Source organism: Calidris pugnax, unplaced genomic scaffold (genome assembly GCF_001431845.1).
Source record: "Calidris pugnax isolate Ruff unplaced genomic scaffold, ASM143184v1 scaffold41, whole genome shotgun sequence".
In the NCBI taxonomy this organism is placed as follows: domain Eukaryota; kingdom Metazoa; phylum Chordata; class Aves; order Charadriiformes; family Scolopacidae; genus Calidris; species Calidris pugnax.
Genome location: NW_015094509.1, coordinates 8,076,970 through 8,095,114, shown reverse-complemented (window position 1 = coordinate 8,095,114; position 18,145 = coordinate 8,076,970). Strand labels below are relative to the sequence as shown.

At 44.8% G+C, this 18,145-nt stretch overlaps 1 protein-coding gene across 1 annotated transcript in view; it reads right to left on the bottom strand.

Annotated features, from left to right (window-relative positions):
• Window positions 1–18,145, bottom strand: part of LOC106902038 (neural-cadherin-like) — a 71,232-nt gene that overhangs the window by 15,711 nt on the left and 37,376 nt on the right. Inside the window, exons 18-23 of the mRNA XM_014965203.1 lie at window positions 14,491–16,108; window positions 13,186–13,279; window positions 12,241–12,425; window positions 11,395–11,627; window positions 10,167–10,444; window positions 8,483–8,697 (exon numbers count right to left, since the gene is read on the bottom strand). Of these exons, the coding sequence (XP_014820689.1) occupies window positions 8,483–8,697; window positions 10,167–10,444; window positions 11,395–11,627; window positions 12,241–12,425; window positions 13,186–13,279; window positions 14,491–16,108 (2,623 nt within the window). The remainder of the gene's footprint in view (window positions 1–8,482; window positions 8,698–10,166; window positions 10,445–11,394; window positions 11,628–12,240; window positions 12,426–13,185; window positions 13,280–14,490; window positions 16,109–18,145) is intronic.

Here is an 18,145-nt window from a genome sequence, read left to right as displayed (position 1 = left end):
TGTCTCTTCATATTTTAAATAACCAAAGATCTAAGACTTGACTAGTCTCTCCCAGAAATTAGCAGCACAGATGAGTTTAGCCTTTAAAGAGGAAGCTAAAAGGGAACTCGGCCTTAATGAAAAGGTCTGGTACTTAGGCTACAAACAGAGTTTCTCAGCAAAGAGCAAACAGACTTGGTTTCAACTTTACAGTAAGCTGAACTTGAGAGCAAGCACACAACAGGCAGAACAACATTTCAGTACAAATAAATGGTATTTGCAGCTATATTTGCAGCACAGCAACTATACAGAAATCATTTCTAGTGTGCCCACAACAGGCAATCTATTTAATGTGCTATCAAACCATAGGATACACAGCAGAGTAGAAGGGGAAGGAACTTACTGAACTTACTACTGAACTTACATGGATGCAAGTATCCCAAAATATTTTTACCTGTGTGGTTTATTTTGCTGTTGGGCTTATTACGTGGGGACACTGGATCACAAGAGAACTGCTGGCTAATCACCAAGGGAAGAAGGGAAAAGTGGCCTCTCTCACACTGCCTGAAGCCACCATTCACAGAAAACTCCCCCATAACAGCAGTTGTCAGCTGGAGGTTTATATAAATGTCTCAGGCAGTTACACGTGAGTTCAACTTATTCATTAAAACTTAATGCAGTCTGGAGGAGAAAAAAGGTTTTAAGAGGAAGAAGAAGGTTCTCAGTGTTCGGACTCATCACTTCTCTGCAACATTATGAATTTCGGGGGTTTTTTCTCCCTGAAATGTTAATGTTGCTGGAAAACTGCATCTGAAAACAAGAGACCATTACTCAATTTTGAGAGAAACAGACAGGGTAGCAGCCAGCTATGCTCTTCCTTCAAGGCTGTCTCAATTTCTTCCACAAACCAAATGGCCCAGAATCCTGTGCCCTACACACCTACACCTGGTGGAGCTTAAGCAAACTTCAGTAGCACCTCTTCTAAGATCTTAGCTTATGTGGAACAGGACAGAGTCCTCTTGTGAATCTCACAGCTGCTCTTTGGCCTTACTATCACACTAGGAAGCAAGCATCAGGGAGTGATTTACCATCATAGCTGTAAATGAGACATTCCATGTAGCCAGCAGAATGCGGGTGGTCATTTTGGTCCCCGATATTTACGGTCAGTGTGTTGGTGGAGCTCATCGGTGGGATCCCGCTGTCTGTAATCAGGATGGGCAGGTAGAACACCTTGTGCACTTCCCTGTCAAAGGTACGCAGCGCGGTGAGCAAGGCACTTCCATTGTGGAAGTCCTGCAAGTTGAAGTTCCTCAGACTATCAAAGTCACCGAGAAGGTGAAAGGAGAAAGGTGCTCCATTAGCGGCAGTGTCTCGATCCTTAGCATACAGCAAAGTAGAGGTCTCGTTCATTTGGACGACCTGTGGAGAAGCTGTGTTTTCCCAGACCACTGGGTTATAATGAGCCTCAAACTCTGGTCCATTGTCATTTACATCCTGCAGTGTCACCAACACAGTGGCACTGCCAGTCAGAGGGGGCTGCCCCATATCAGTGGCAATGACAATGAGCTGGTACTGTGTCACTGTCTCATGATCCAGTGGTCCTGCAACCATCACCCAGCCATCACTAGCCACGGAAAACTGGCCACCTGGGTCAGACTTGTTTAGCAGCTGGAAAAAAAACCTTCCATTCAGGCCAGAATCCAAGTCAACAGCAGAAACCTGAACAACTTTGGTGCCAACAGGTACATCTTCCCCCAACGCAGCCACTTCATAGAACTGGGGGTAGAAGACAGGAGCATGGTCATTGGAGTCCTCCACATAGATCACGCAGTGAGCAATGCTGAAAAAATCCATGTCCTCCGCTTTCAGAGTCAAATTGAACACTCTCTCATGAGGCTTCTCAAAGTCAATCCGCTTTCGCAGCCGGATAAACCCACAGTTGTTGACTTCATCAGTCTCTATGGAGAACTTGCGGTCGTTATCACCATCAAGGATGCTGAATGACACCATTGCATTTTCTCCCTCATCTCTGTCCACAGCAGACACCACTGCTATCTCAGTGTTAATGCTGGCGTTCTCAGAGACAAATGCAGTGTAGATCCTCTGCAGGAAGACTGGAGCATGATCGTTCACATCAGTCACCAAGATAGTGGCAGTGCCCGTCCCAGTAAGCCCTCCTCCATCTCTGGCCTCAACCACTACCAGGTACCTGTCTTCCTTCTCCCGATCCAGGGCCCCAAGCACTGTATAGATGGTGCCACTAACAGAGTCAATGGAGAACAAGTTCAGATTAATTTCATTTTGGACATTCTGAACGATGCTGTATGTTAGCACGGCATTCGTCCCAGCCTTTGGGTCATCGAGGTCCACCGCTGTCATCTCCATGACAGGAGTGTCTGCCGGAGAATCCTCAGGGACGTGGCCGGTGAAACAGCCATCCAGCGCGCAGAGGAAAAGGGGTGCGTTGTCGTTCACATCCCTCACTTCTATGATCACGTCTGCGAAGCCGGTCAGCCCCTCTCCGCTCTCATCCGTCGCCAGAACAAGGAAGCGCCACGTTAATCGCCTCTCGCGGTCCAACCTTTTGTTGGCGCTGATCTCGCCGGTGTTCTCATCGATGCTGAACTCGCTGCTGGCCCCCTGTCCGTGCAGGGAATAGCTAATGGCATTCTGATCAGCTGCCTGGTCGGGGTCTGTTGCAGAAACCTTGAGCAAGACACAGCAGGTAAGTGCTTACAAAAAAGAAAAGGGGAAATCGCTATGCTTTTATTGATGGCCATTGGTATTTTGTGGACTAAATAAATAGCATGCATTTTAACAGCAAACATCTATTGGTTTGAGTCATTCAGGTCAAGTACTCTTTCAATAAACATCATGCACAGCCCAGAGAAACAGAAAGAGCACATTTAGACAGACTAATATATTTTACTTCCCAGTATATTTTGGAAAGAGGAAATAACAGCAGGAAGAACCCAGTGGAAGTAATAACGGATCTGCTGAGCAAATGTTTCTTGTGAAACTCTTTGGAGCTGGAACACAAAGGCAAACAGGGGCTGTTTTTCTCTGAGTGAGCAGAAGGCTGCGAAAACAGGGTGGCCATACATCCAAGCCGATGATCAGCACAGGCCAGAGAGAACTCCCAGCTCCTGATTTGCATCCAGGGATTGTTTGGGAGACTGCTAACTGGGCCAACCAAGCAGTCCTCATGCCAGGAACTGCTCTAACAACAAAGAAAAATGAAGATGATTTGACACACCAAGGTTAGAGGGACAGGGTGCTAGTGAAGGCCCTCAGCTTGTTGCTCCGAGATGTGCTGGCCACACTGCAACACACCTGAAGTCTTACAGAGATGAGCCCAGGACTTCTGAGGTAACAGGAGCCAAGAGAGATACACCAGTGAAATACTCCAAAGGAATTAAGGGGTGTTCCTCTAAGAAGGTGACATGGCTGACAGTTGAAGCTGAAGTTGAAGTGCCTCTAACTCAACGCATGCAGCACGGGCAGCAAACAGGAGGAGCTTGAAGGCAATGTGCTGCTAGAAAGCTACAACCAAGTTGCTATTACTGAAACTTGGTCGGACAAATCCCATGACTGGAGTTAGGCTATCAACAGCTACAGGATGTTCAGAAGGGACAGGCGAGGAAAGAGGAGTGGAAGTGTTGCCCTCAACATCAAGAAATGGATAGAATGTGAAGAGCTGAAGCTGTCTCTGAAGAATAACTACGAGCAGGTTGAAAGCTTATGGGTAACAATTAGAGACTGAGGCAACAAAGGGAATCTTGTGGTTGGTGACTAGTAAAGACCACCTGATAGCTGAGGTACTCAACAACCTTTTTGCCTCAGTCTTCACTGGTGACTTCTCTCCATACCTCTTGAGTGGATGCACCACAAGGCAGGGACTGGGGGAGAAAAGTCTCTCCCACTGTAAGAGAAGATCAGGTTTGTGACCACCTGAGGAACCTGGAACATACAGAAATCTATGGGACCTGATGAGATGCGTCCTGGAGTCCTGAGGGAATTGGCTGATGCGGTTTCCAAGCCACTATCCATGACATTTGAAAAGTCATGGCGGTCAGGTGAAGTCCCTGGTGACTGGAAAAAGGGGAACACTGCACTCATTTTAGGAAGGAGGACCCTGCGAACTACCGACCTGTCAGCCTCACCTCTGTGCCTGGGAAGATCGTGAAACAGATCCTCCTAAAAGCTATGCTAGGAGCTAAGGCACATAGAGGACAAGAAGGTGATTTGAGACAGCTGGCATGGCTTCACCAAGGGCAAGTCCTATCTGACCAATCTAGTGGCCATCTATGATGGACTGACTACATGAGGACGAGGGAAGAGCTATGGACGTCATCTATCTGGACTTCTGTAAGGCCTTTGGCACAATCCTTCACAACGTCTTTCTGTCTAAATTGGACAGATATGGATCTGATGGGTGGACTGACCAGTGGATGAGGAATTAGCTAGATGGTGACATCCAGAGGGTAGTGGTCAAAGGCTCAACATCCAGATGGAGATTGGTGACAAGTGATGACCCTCAGGGGTCCCTGTTGGCACCAGCACTGTTTAATATCTGAATCAATGACATAGACAGTGGGATCGAGTGAACCCTGATCAAGTTGGCAGATGACACCAATCTGAGTGGTGTAGCTGACACACCTAAGGGACTTCATGCCATCCAGAGGGACCAGGACAAGCTTGAGAAGTGGGCCCTCATGAGGTTCAACAAGGCAAAATGCAGAGTCCTGCACTGGTATCAATACAGGCTGGGGGATGAAGGGATTGAGAGCAGCCCTGACAAGGACAACTTGGGGGTGTTGGTGAATGAAAAGCTGGGTGTGAGCTGACAATGTGCTCTCACAGCCTAGAAAGCCCACGGTATCCTGGGCTGCATCAAAAGCAGTGTGGTCAGCAGGTTGAGGGAGGTGATTCTGCCCCTCTACTCCACTCTGGAGTTCTCAGGACCCAACCTGGAGTTCTGCATCCAGCTCTGGAGCCCTCAGCACAGGAAAGTCATGGACCTGTTGGAATGGGTCCAGAGGAGGGCCACAAAAATGATCAGAGGCTGGAGCACCTCTCCTATGAGAACAGACTGAGAGAGTTATTTAGCACAGAGAAGAGAAGGCTCCAGGGAGACCTTATAGCAGCCTTTCAGTACCTAAAGGAGGCCTACAGAAAAGATGGGGACAGACTTCTTAGCAGGGCCTGTAGCAATAGGACAATGGGTAATGGTTTTAAACTAAAAGGGGGAAGATTTAGATTAGATATAAGGTAGATATAAGGAAGAAATTCTTTACAATGAGGGTGATGAAACACCAGAACAGGTTGCCCAGAGAGGTGGTAGATGCATCATCCCTGGAAACATTCAAGGTCGAGTTGGATGGGGCTCTGAGCAACCTGTTCTAGTTGAAGACGTCTTTGCTCATTGAATGGTGGGGTTAGACTAGATGACCCAAACTATTCTACAATTCTGAGATTGAGTTCTAGAGTCCTTGGTAATATAAATGTAGCCAAGGAGCCTGTGACTTAATTGCATGAGGTACATGTGCCAACCACGCTATACTTATACAGTTACTCAAAATATGCTACCTCTGCTTTGTAAAGGAAAGCCATCATGTTTTTCAACATTTAGAATCATAGAATCAGTTAGGTTGGAAATGACCCTTAAGATCATGGAGTTATTTATGCTGGTCAAGGGAGCAAGACCATCATGCAAATTCAACCAGGCTTTCTTTATTCTCTTCTTTACAGAATGTTGCTAGCTAAATCCTAATACCAGGGCTCACCCACCCTAAAGAAACTAAAATCTTTTTGGATTTGTGTGGATGGATGGGATTGAGCTGAACAAAAAGTCAGGTTTTGCCCTGCTTTGTGCAAACTGCTTTACCTTTAGGACAAGAACAGGCAGATCTGTCAGCTCCTCCAAGACGCTGCCCTGGTATTCATTCTGAGTGAAGACTGGTGCTTCGTCATTCTTATTGACAACACTGATGATGATAAGAGTGTGGTTTTCCCATTTTCCATCAGAAGCTACAAGCCGGAGCTCATAATGTTGTTCTTGCTCATAATCCAGAGGCTGAGCGATGAAGACAGTTCCAACCTCAGGTTCCACATCAAAAACTCCTTTCGCATTTCCTGATGTGATCTGATACCTTAGTTTGGCATTTGCACCTACAAGAGAAAGCAAACAACTGCTGCCTGTCCACTCTCTGAATGCTCAGTGGACATGTATCCAAGAGAAACCTCATTTGCCCAGACTGTTACACTCTGTGTGGGGGATAAAACACAGACACAACCACAAACAGAGTGACCCATGTGTGTAATGTGAAGGGTTTGTGTATGGTAGATTGGGGGTTAGGTCTGCATTTATATTAACAAATGTAATTTGCAGTCACAGACAAGCATCTGTTTATTTGTAATGAAGGAATTGTGTGCCTCTAATTTATTGTACATTCACTTGCAATTATAAAAAAGTAACATTATTAAAATACTGGAAGCTATTTTTGCTCAATGTTTCTTAAGCCTCCCATTTCAAATGGCAATATTCCTGAACTTTATTTTTTTTAACCACTGGATGGTGCTAAAATATCACAGTCGTCCTCAGTTATGAGCAAGAATTAATCTCAGAACATTCCACCTGCATACAGTAGCAACTGTTTGATTGTTGCAATATTGCAATATATTTAGGGACAAGAAAAAAAATAGTAAGATTGGTGCTTCATGTTTACTTACTTGAAAAAGAAAATACATGGCAGTGCATTTCATGGCAGAAAGTCATTTCCCAAATTAAATAGGTGAACTGCTAGGAGTAGAAAGAACTTACAGCGTATTAAGTTGTGAGTCAGGTGTGGATGAGAAGGCTAGAGCAATATGGATGGCAAGAAAGTGAACAGGCTGTGCTCAACATCAGTGCTTGGAAGAGCGTGGCTGCCTCTGCAGCATGAGTTTAAGCATCATTAAGGTTTTAAATGGCTTCTTTCCCAGGCATGACAGCACTGCCATCAAAAGGAATGGTCAGCTCTTTCCTGCTCCCAGCAACCTGTCCCGTGGGTGTTTGTTTGGGCTCTGCCACCAATGCACCAGCTTGCCTTCTTTTTTCCCATGGGTTTGGTTTTCTCCAGCAGGTTGAGCTGGATCAACCCATGAAAGGAAGAAAAAATCTGCAGAGGAAGCTAAGACAGGAACTGACTGGTGGTGCATGCTGCTGGAGACTGGTTCAGCCCATCTGGTCTCACCACACTGTAGGAGAAGTTTCACACCATCACAGCTGATGAAAGTGTGAAACCAAAAAGAAAGTCTGGCTTTCCCTTTTTTCCTGCCTTATTCACGTCTTCTCCCTGCCTTCATTTCTGGCCATGTCATCCCACATTTTCCACTGTTTTACAGATTCTTCCACAAGCACATTCATCCCATGAACTCACCAAAAAGCACACAGGTTGGATTTTCTTGCAATACTAATAAGTAAAACTGATTCCCAGGCAGATCTGGAAAGCGTGGGAGTCAGCAAAAAGCAAGCCTATGCTCAGGAGTGAGTGGGTTTTTGTTACCTCTTGTGAAGTTACACCGGGGTTGTGACTCCAGGTGACTTCATTCTGCCCCAGAGAGATTGCCAGCTAGCTGAACCTTTGCACTGGGAACCTGAGCACTTAATAAAATAAAATGTTCCAGTGTTCCCAGAACTTCTCTCCTCACTTTTACAAATGCTTGAAATGCTTAATCGTCTCCTGAACGCAGAGATTTGTTTGCCCATAAAGGAAGTAACCCAACACACAGTAATACTAGGAGGACTTCGAAAGACATGCAGGGTCCACTCACCCTCATCTTCATCCTCTGCTTTTGCTGTCACAACAGGACTTCCAACATCCCTGTCCTCGTCTATGCTGACCTCATACACTGGCCGAGGAAATGCCGGGGCGTTGTCATTCACATCACTGACAAAAATCCTTACGTAGGCTGTGTCTAAGAAGGAGATATAAGAGGAACATGCAGACTAGAAATGGCAGAGGTGGAATACCTTGTATCATATTCCAGACAGCTCACATATCCCCCAAGGCTAGAAAAGTTAAGAAGCCCAATGTCTGATATCTTTTACCCAATATGTAATTCCTTACTAGTTTTACCTGTGTTGGGCTGCCCATGGACACCAGGTCTAGCAGATTCTGAAGAGTCCTGAGACTGAACTTCAATCAAGTAAGAGGCTCTTTTCTCTCGGTCAAAAGAGGCAAGGGTGGAAATAATTCCTGTCTCAGGCTCAATGGTGAAGAACTGGTAATCCTCACTGGCATCTTTCAATATTAAGTAATGAACCTAAAAAGGAAACAGTTAAGAGAGGTTCAGTTTTCCACACTCATTTGTATGTCCAAGTGCTATGACCTCCCTCCTTCTCCAGCAGTTGCCTGGGTCTGTTGGCAATAAAAAAAAAAAAAAAAAAAAATCAACTTTCAACAAGTAGAATCCCACCTTCATGCAAACACAAAGAACAAATACTCCTTAGGTTGCTAACCTAATGCAATGAAATCTTCCCGTTCTCCAGGCTGCCCTGGTGCCACTGGTCCATGGTACAGCAGAAGTCCATCGGCCACCTCAGTGATAAACTCTAAGGAGATGCGGCTCTCAAAGCAAGGCTTAAGAGGAGGGAACCAGGCATAACCGTGGCCTCTGAAGCTGTGTTTTGTCTGCTGGCAGTCCGGTCCGTGGAAATTTGCAGGACATCTGCATCTATTAAGAAATAAATAAAAGCAAAAATCCACCATACAAGCAGAAGTTGTGAAGGGCTCTTCCCACAGCAGGACTCTCTACTTTAAACACAGGAGCCCATGTTGCTCCCGTGTTTAATTCCTAGCACGGGTTAAGCACTAGCAAAACTCCTTTCATAAAACGTTTTCTATTGACTTGTTAGTACAAACACAATTGAGCTTTAGTTCTAAATAATAATTTGTCTATGCAAGAATATTATGTGAATAAACAATGGAGCCATTATAATATACAAAGCACATGAAAACTTCTGATTTCTTCACCAAAAAACAAAAAAATAGAAACCCGCTTTTCACTAGGCTTAGTTATCAGCTTGTTTAAAGGCATTATAATATTGACAGGGAAAGCAAAGGAATCACAGAATCATGGAATACCAGGTTGGAAGGGACCTCAAGGATCATCTGGTCCAACTTTTCTGGGCAAAAGCATGGTCTAGACAAGATGGCCCAGCACCCTGTCCAGCCGAATCTTAAAAGTGTCCAGTGTTGGGGAATTTCTACCACTTCCCTGGGGAGATTATTCCAATGGCCAATTGTTCTCAGTGTAAACAATTGTCCTCTTGTGTCCAATGAGAATCTCCCCAGGAAGGGTGTGGGAAGATACTATCACCCAGAAAAAGTGAGAAGAGGTATAACAGTTGTAGATCTGGACATCTTCACTCATTGCAAGCTGGTTTATTTCCTTTACACTACCAAAAAAAGATGCTTGGGGTTCTTTCCTTAATGCTCTGGGGATTCTGTAGAGAAGAATAATCACAGCATGACAATAAGAAAACCTGTAAGGGGGAAACCAAAGGAGCAACAGAAATGGGCAGGAGTACAGGCAGGGAGATCAGCTGGGCCCATATTTCTTAGTTTCTGCTTCCCATAGATTGCTAGGACCTACTGAGAGCAGAACAACAGGGGTAGGATGCAGAAAAAGATCATTCACAAAACTACTGAAAATGGCACCAAACTGCAGAAAATGGAGCAGAAGCAAAGAAACCTCAGAGCTGGGCAAATGATAGGTGGCAGAGCCTACCAAGGGCTTCTGGGCAGCAAAATTTCCCTGGTTGATTACATCTGAGCAGCAATGTCAGACTCAGATCTTTTCCATGACCAGGGCTTCTGCAGCTTCAGTCTGAGTCCTGTCACACCTATTGAGGGCCCTCAGAAGAGGCTGGCTTTGTTTCTGCTTTCCTATTGCATTTTGTAGGGTGGCATTAACTGGTGCAGCCTGAAAACTTCCAAAGGTTTTCCCAGAGACTACGACGAACCTAAGTACCTACCTGAAAATAGAGGTTTGTTTGCAAGACCTGTGCATGAAGTGTAACAAAACTCAGATCCACCACAGCGAGAAGACACACAAGGATGCCTTCTCAAGCTTCCAGTCGTCCTCCTGAAGGACAGAACCAGAAGCATGTTGCTTCCCCAACCAGACCGAGCTCTACCAACCTGTAGCCCAAATCGGTGTCCACGCAGGTGCCACCATTGAGGCAAGGGTTTGTCTGGTATGAGGAGCAGGAGAGATGAGGACTCTCCCGAGCTGCACAGCCACACAGGGCACGACTCAGGACTGTCACAGACACCAGTGAAATGCTTCCAGCTGTGGTCATTGTTGGCACATGAGTCTCTTCATGCTTGCTGATGCATCCGCTGCTGTGAGTACAGTTTGCAGTCACACATTCATCGATGCCAATCTGGGTGATATTTATGTCCAAGACGTTTTCCAGCTGTGGAGAACAATTAGCTGCATTCATCTGACTTTACCACAGAAAGGAAACTCACAAATGACAGCAATGAAAAGCCCAAGTCTTAGTTATTTTCAAAACTGGTTGCTGTGCCACCCCCTGCCAATATCCACCTCACCCTATCCAGCCAAAGGCAGTTCAGCCTGGCATCTGTTAAGGTAAAAGCCTTCCTATAAGTCAATTATAGCATGAACAAACATTTAGAGGACAAAAATATCATCATATTCATCATAAATTGAGTAGATAAATTTTAATCTGTGGTGGTTCTGATGGACTGTTTACATAGCATCTGAGCTGTATTTTTGATTTGGACTTCTGTCTTCAAAATACCGGGAAGGGTGGACAGGCATTGGGCAATGAAGAAATACCTTTTCTGGCACAAGTGAGTTAGTACTGCAGCGCTGATTCTAAACATAAATCTTATTTCAGTTGATAATGTTTTTGCAAGAGGGACAGGAGCTTTACTAAACTGTCAATGCACATTTCCAACCTGCTTTTCCACAGGAGAGTGGTTATTTTACTGCTTTGCCCTCTTAACTCAGAAAGTTGGAATTTTTGACTGATTTGCAAGTTCTAGCTAAAGAACATTTCAGCATGGAGGACTGAAAATTGAAACATGTAGAAAGGCATCAGCCAAACACATCTTTTATACAGAGTTTTACAGTCTTTTCACTTGGAAAAACATGTTCACATTCCTGAAAGTGTTTGGTGACTTAATATGTATTTATAGGCCGGCTTTTAAAACATTCATATTTGAAACTTTTAATGTAAGTGCTAATGGACTGTTTGACTTCACTGATTAAAACCATCCATTTTTCTCACACATTACTTCTTCACTCATTCCAAGTATGTGCATTCACTAGGCAATGGAAATTATCTGAATAGACACAATGAGAAGATGCTGTGGTTTCTTATGTAGTTCAGATACTTACCCACAACCTGGAGGCTGCTACATTGCCATTAAGTTTTTCTGCTTTATAGTAAGAGGGACCATAAACTGCAAACCAGACATCGATCCCTCGGGTTTGACCTGGGCTGTTTAATACACTGAAAATGTGAACATTTTCCAGTTGGACTGATATAATTTCTGAAAGCAGCTTCTTCATCTCATAGTATTTGCTCTGTTTTTCAGGGGATTGGGATATGAACTCCTCAGGAGTGATACCTGTAAGAGAAGTTAAAAACCTGACAAACATATCTTGCAACTGTTGCAGCAATGAAAGAGAGGAACACCACAGAATAAATATTAAAGTAGCAGAAAATGGACTCAACTGCAAATTCAGCAGTATTTTCATTTTTAGGCTCTGAAATTTTCCATGCTGGTTTCTACTCAGGGCTTCTGTTCTGAATCTTTTTGACTCTTACTGATTTCTTTTTTTTTTTTTTAAATTCTTTTAAATCAAAAACATGTTTGGAAGATCTTACTTTCCCACAAAGATTGAAACAATTTAGTGAACTTCAGGCAGACACTTGTTCAAATGAAGGTTTTTTTCTGAAACATAAATTACTGTTTTGTTTAAAAATTGGTGTAGAAATCTTTCATCTTTGTCTTCTGCATCAGACAAGCATTTCTTGCTGTCTTTTTTCTCCATGGATACTCTTTCCTGTGCAGTGTCAGAGTATCATGAAAACAAATATGCATTTTCAAACCCTTACCTACAAAACTATTAGCTCTCATCCCATGTTTAAGAGAATTAGAATTCTAAGTAACACAGCAGTAACATCAGAGAGATGGATTTCAGTATTATGATCCTAATGTACTCCATCACATTGCTTACCTTTTATTCGTATAGAACCAGCATTATGGAGGGCATCATCTTTGATTTCCTTCACTATAACTTTTACAGTTGAGACAACATCTGGCCAGACTCCATCAATGACTCTCACTCTTATGTTGTATGTTCCTGAAGGGGTTCCTTCTTTAATAGTCAGCAAACCTGAGTTATCATTAAGGATAAAGTACCTGTAATAAGAGTTAAGTCAAGGAACAAGCTATGAGAAGTTAAAAAGCTAAGTAGTAATTATCATCACTTCCGGTTTTCCCTATCCACTTCATTTTGGGAAAGCTATCAAAGAAAGCAGATGTGTTCCCTCATGAAGGGCAGAACAGAACTTTTTTACATTGCCCTCTGTTGGCTCCTACTCACTCTTTACCAGTATATCAAGAAGGTTTCTTCCTGCTTTTATGGCGTATTAACTGTGTAGGAAGACTCAAGCTACTATAACCATAACTTTGGAAATAGTCCAAACTCCTAGTTTAGATACATTAATTGAGAGTGACACCTCTGTATAAACTTCTAAATGGCACATGTACATCTCAACTCTGGTCATAATCCAAACGATTTGGTGTAAATACATCTAATACAAATAAGGTCTTAAAACCAACGGTGACACGGAAACACCAACTCTCCAGGAGCTTGGATAAAGGAGGGTGGAAGTTAGTGGGTATTTTTTCTGTAGTAGCTCACTGATGCTCATTGTGGGCATGATTGTGAACAGAAATTTAGAATGGTGTTCTAGCTGATCAGGCAATGGGAAGTGGACTGGTTTGGCATGCAGCCTTGCATTTGAAAGGGCTTTTGGAGAGCTACAAGCTTCTAACCAACAAAACACTTTTGCACACTTATTTTCAAAAAAAAGGCAGTTTCAATACTTTCTATGGTTTTGTGGGTGGGCAAGATTTCCATACATTTCACGCAACTTGCATTTTTCTCTCCAAATACCTTGATGTTTTTCCTTCAAACTGGTAGATTTTGCGATCCCAGTCATCAACATCAGGGGCAGGAACCTGTCCCAGTACAGTCATGGGGAGGATACCTAAAACAACAGTGCATAGAAGTGGCACAGTCAGACCAGCTGTGGCCACATTCATTGGGTATTTTGCAGGAGACAGTATACAGGATGCCCCGGTGTTCGACTCCCACATTATGTGGATGTAACACGACAGTAGCCTTCTGACTCTGTCTCTTCATATTTTAAATAACCAAAGATCTAAGACTTGACTAGTCTCTCCCAGAAATTAGCAGCACAGATGAGTTTAGCCTTTAAAGAGGAAGCTAAAAGGGAACTCGGCCTTAATGAAAAGGTCTGGTACTTAGGCTACAAACAGAGTTTCTCAGCAAAGAGCAAACAGACTTGGTTTCAACTTTACAGTAAGCTGAACTTGAGAGCAAGCACACAACAGGCAGAACAACATTTCAGTACAAATAAATGGTATTTGCAGCTATATTTGCAGCACAGCAACTATACAGAAATCATTTCTAGTGTGCCCACAACAGGCAATCTATTTAATGTGCTATCAAACCATAGGATACACAGCAGAGTAGAAGGGGAAGGAACTTACTGAACTTACTACTGAACTTACATGGATGCAAGTATCCCAAAATATTTTTACCTGTGTGGTTTATTTTGCTGTTGGGCTTATTACGTGGGGACACTGGATCACAAGAGAACTGCTGGCTAATCACCAAGGGAAGAAGGGAAAAGTGGCCTCTCTCACACTGCCTGAAGCCACCATTCACAGAAAACTCCCCCATAACAGCAGTTGTCAGCTGGAGGTTTATATAAATGTCTCAGGCAGTTACACGTGAGTTCAACTTATTCATTAAAACTTAATGCAGTCTGGAGGAGAAAAAAGGTTTTAAGAGGAAGAAGAAGGTTCTCAGTGTTCGGACTCATCACTTCTCTGCAACATTATGAATTTCGGGGGTTTTTTCTCCCTGAAATGTTAATGTTGCTGGAAAACTGCATCTGAAAACAAGAGACCATTACTCAATTTTGAGAGAAACAGACAGGGTAGCAGCCAGCTATGCTCTTCCTTCAAGGCTGTCTCAATTTCTTCCACAAACCAAATGGCCCAGAATCCTGTGCCCTACACACCTACACCTGGTGGAGCTTAAGCAAACTTCAGTAGCACCTCTTCTAAGATCTTAGCTTATGTGGAACAGGACAGAGTCCTCTTGTGAATCTCACAGCTGCTCTTTGGCCTTACTATCACACTAGGAAGCAAGCATCAGGGAGTGATTTACCATCATAGCTGTAAATGAGACATTCCATGTAGCCAGCAGAATGCGGGTGGTCATTTTGGTCCCCGATATTTACGGTCAGTGTGTTGGTGGAGCTCATCGGTGGGATCCCGCTGTCTGTAATCAGGATGGGCAGGTAGAACACCTTGTGCACTTCCCTGTCAAAGGTACGCAGCGCGGTGAGCAAGGCACTTCCATTGTGGAAGTCCTGCAAGTTGAAGTTCCTCAGACTATCAAAGTCACCGAGAAGGTGAAAGGAGAAAGGTGCTCCATTAGCGGCAGTGTCTCGATCCTTAGCATACAGCAAAGTAGAGGTCTCGTTCATTTGGACGACCTGTGGAGAAGCTGTGTTTTCCCAGACCACTGGGTTATAATGAGCCTCAAACTCTGGTCCATTGTCATTTACATCCTGCAGTGTCACCAACACAGTGGCACTGCCAGTCAGAGGGGGCTGCCCCATATCAGTGGCAATGACAATGAGCTGGTACTGTGTCACTGTCTCATGATCCAGTGGTCCTGCAACCATCACCCAGCCATCACTAGCCACGGAAAACTGGCCACCTGGGTCAGACTTGTTTAGCAGCTGGAAAAAAAACCTTCCATTCAGGCCAGAATCCAAGTCAACAGCAGAAACCTGAACAACTTTGGTGCCAACAGGTACATCTTCCCCCAACGCAGCCACTTCATAGAACTGGGGGTAGAAGACAGGAGCATGGTCATTGGAGTCCTCCACATAGATCACGCAGTGAGCAATGCTGAAAAAATCCATGTCCTCCGCTTTCAGAGTCAAATTGAACACTCTCTCATGAGGCTTCTCAAAGTCAATCCGCTTTCGCAGCCGGATAAACCCACAGTTGTTGACTTCATCAGTCTCTATGGAGAACTTGCGGTCGTTATCACCATCAAGGATGCTGAATGACACCATTGCATTTTCTCCCTCATCTCTGTCCACAGCAGACACCACTGCTATCTCAGTGTTAATGCTGGCGTTCTCAGAGACAAATGCAGTGTAGATCCTCTGCAGGAAGACTGGAGCATGATCGTTCACATCAGTCACCAAGATAGTGGCAGTGCCCGTCCCAGTAAGCCCTCCTCCATCTCTGGCCTCAACCACTACCAGGTACCTGTCTTCCTTCTCCCGATCCAGGGCCCCAAGCACTGTATAGATGGTGCCACTAACAGAGTCAATGGAGAACAAGTTCAGATTAATTTCATTTTGGACATTCTGAACGATGCTGTATGTTAGCACGGCATTCGTCCCAGCCTTTGGGTCATCGAGGTCCACCGCTGTCATCTCCATGACAGGAGTGTCTGCCGGAGAATCCTCAGGGACGTGGCCGGTGAAACAGCCATCCAGCGCGCAGAGGAAAAGGGGTGCGTTGTCGTTCACATCCCTCACTTCTATGATCACGTCTGCGAAGCCGGTCAGCCCCTCTCCGCTCTCATCCGTCGCCAGAACAAGGAAGCGCCACGTTAATCGCCTCTCGCGGTCCAACCTTTTGTTGGCGCTGATCTCGCCGGTGTTCTCATCGATGCTGAACTCGCTGCTGGCCCCCTGTCCGTGCAGGGAATAGCTAATGGCATTCTGATCAGCTGCCTGGTCGGGGTCTGTTGCAGAAACCTTGAGCAAGACACAGCAGGTAAGTGCTTACAAAAAAGAAAAGGGGAAATCGCTATGCTTTTATTGATGGCCATTGGTATTTTGTGGACTAAATAAATAGCATGCATTTTAACAGCAAACATCTATTGGTTTGAGTCATTCAGGTCAAGTACTCTTTCAATAAACATCATGCACAGCCCAGAGAAACAGAAAGAGCACATTTAGACAGACTAATATATTTTACTTCCCAGTATATTTTGGAAAGAGGAAATAACAGCAGGAAGAACCCAGTGGAAGTAATAACGGATCTGCTGAGCAAATGTTTCTTGTGAAACTCTTTGGAGCTGGAACACAAAGGCAAACAGGGGCTGTTTTTCTCTGAGTGAGCAGAAGGCTGCGAAAACAGGGTGGCCATACATCCAAGCCGATGATCAGCACAGGCCAGAGAGAACTCCCAGCTCCTGATTTGCATCCAGGGATTGTTTGGGAGACTGCTAACTGGGCCAACCAAGCAGTCCTCATGCCAGGAACTGCTCTAACAACAAAGAAAAATGAAGATGATTTGACACACCAAGGTTAGAGGGACAGGGTGCTAGTGAAGGCCCTCAGCTTGTTGCTCCGAGATGTGCTGGCCACACTGCAACACACCTGAAGTCTTACAGAGATGAGCCCAGGACTTCTGAGGTAACAGGAGCCAAGAGAGATACACCAGTGAAATACTCCAAAGGAATTAAGGGGTGTTCCTCTAAGAAGGTGACATGGCTGACAGTTGAAGCTGAAGTTGAAGTGCCTCTAACTCAACGCATGCAGCACGGGCAGCAAACAGGAGGAGCTTGAAGGCAATGTGCTGCTAGAAAGCTACAACCAAGTTGCTATTACTGAAACTTGGTCGGACAAATCCCATGACTGGAGTTAGGCTATCAACAGCTACAGGATGTTCAGAAGGGACAGGCGAGGAAAGAGGAGTGGAAGTGTTGCCCTCAACATCAAGAAATGGATAGAATGTGAAGAGCTGAAGCTGTCTCTGAAGAATAACTACGAGCAGGTTGAAAGCTTATGGGTAACAATTAGAGACTGAGGCAACAAAGGGAATCTTGTGGTTGGTGACTAGTAAAGACCACCTGATAGCTGAGGTACTCAACAACCTTTTTGCCTCAGTCTTCACTGGTGACTTCTCTCCATACCTCTTGAGTGGATGCACCACAAGGCAGGGACTGGGGGAGAAAAGTCTCTCCCACTGTAAGAGAAGATCAGGTTTGTGACCACCTGAGGAACCTGGAACATACAGAAATCTATGGGACCTGATGAGATGCGTCCTGGAGTCCTGAGGGAATTGGCTGATGCGGTTTCCAAGCCACTATCCATGACATTTGAAAAGTCATGGCGGTCAGGTGAAGTCCCTGGTGACTGGAAAAAGGGGAACACTGCACTCATTTTAGGAAGGAGGACCCTGCGAACTACCGACCTGTCAGCCTCACCTCTGTGCCTGGGAAGATCGTGAAACAGATCCTCCTAAAAGCTATGCTAGGAGCTAAGGCACATAGAGGACAAGAAGGTGATTTGAGACAGCTGGCATGGCTTCACCAAGGGCAAGTCCTATCTGACCAATCTAGTGGCCATCTATGATGGACTGACTACATGAGGACGAGGGAAGAGCTATGGACGTCATCTATCTGGACTTCTGTAAGGCCTTTGGCACAATCCTTCACAACGTCTTTCTGTCTAAATTGGACAGATATGGATCTGATGGGTGGACTGACCAGTGGATGAGGAATTAGCTAGATGGTGACATCCAGAGGGTAGTGGTCAAAGGCTCAACATCCAGATGGAGATTGGTGACAAGTGATGACCCTCAGGGGTCCCTGTTGGCACCAGCACTGTTTAATATCTGAATCAATGACATAGACAGTGGGATCGAGTGAACCCTGATCAAGTTGGCAGATGACACCAATCTGAGTGGTGTAGCTGACACACCTAAGGGACTTCATGCCATCCAGAGGGACCAGGACAAGCTTGAGAAGTGGGCCCTCATGAGGTTCAACAAGGCAAAATGCAGAG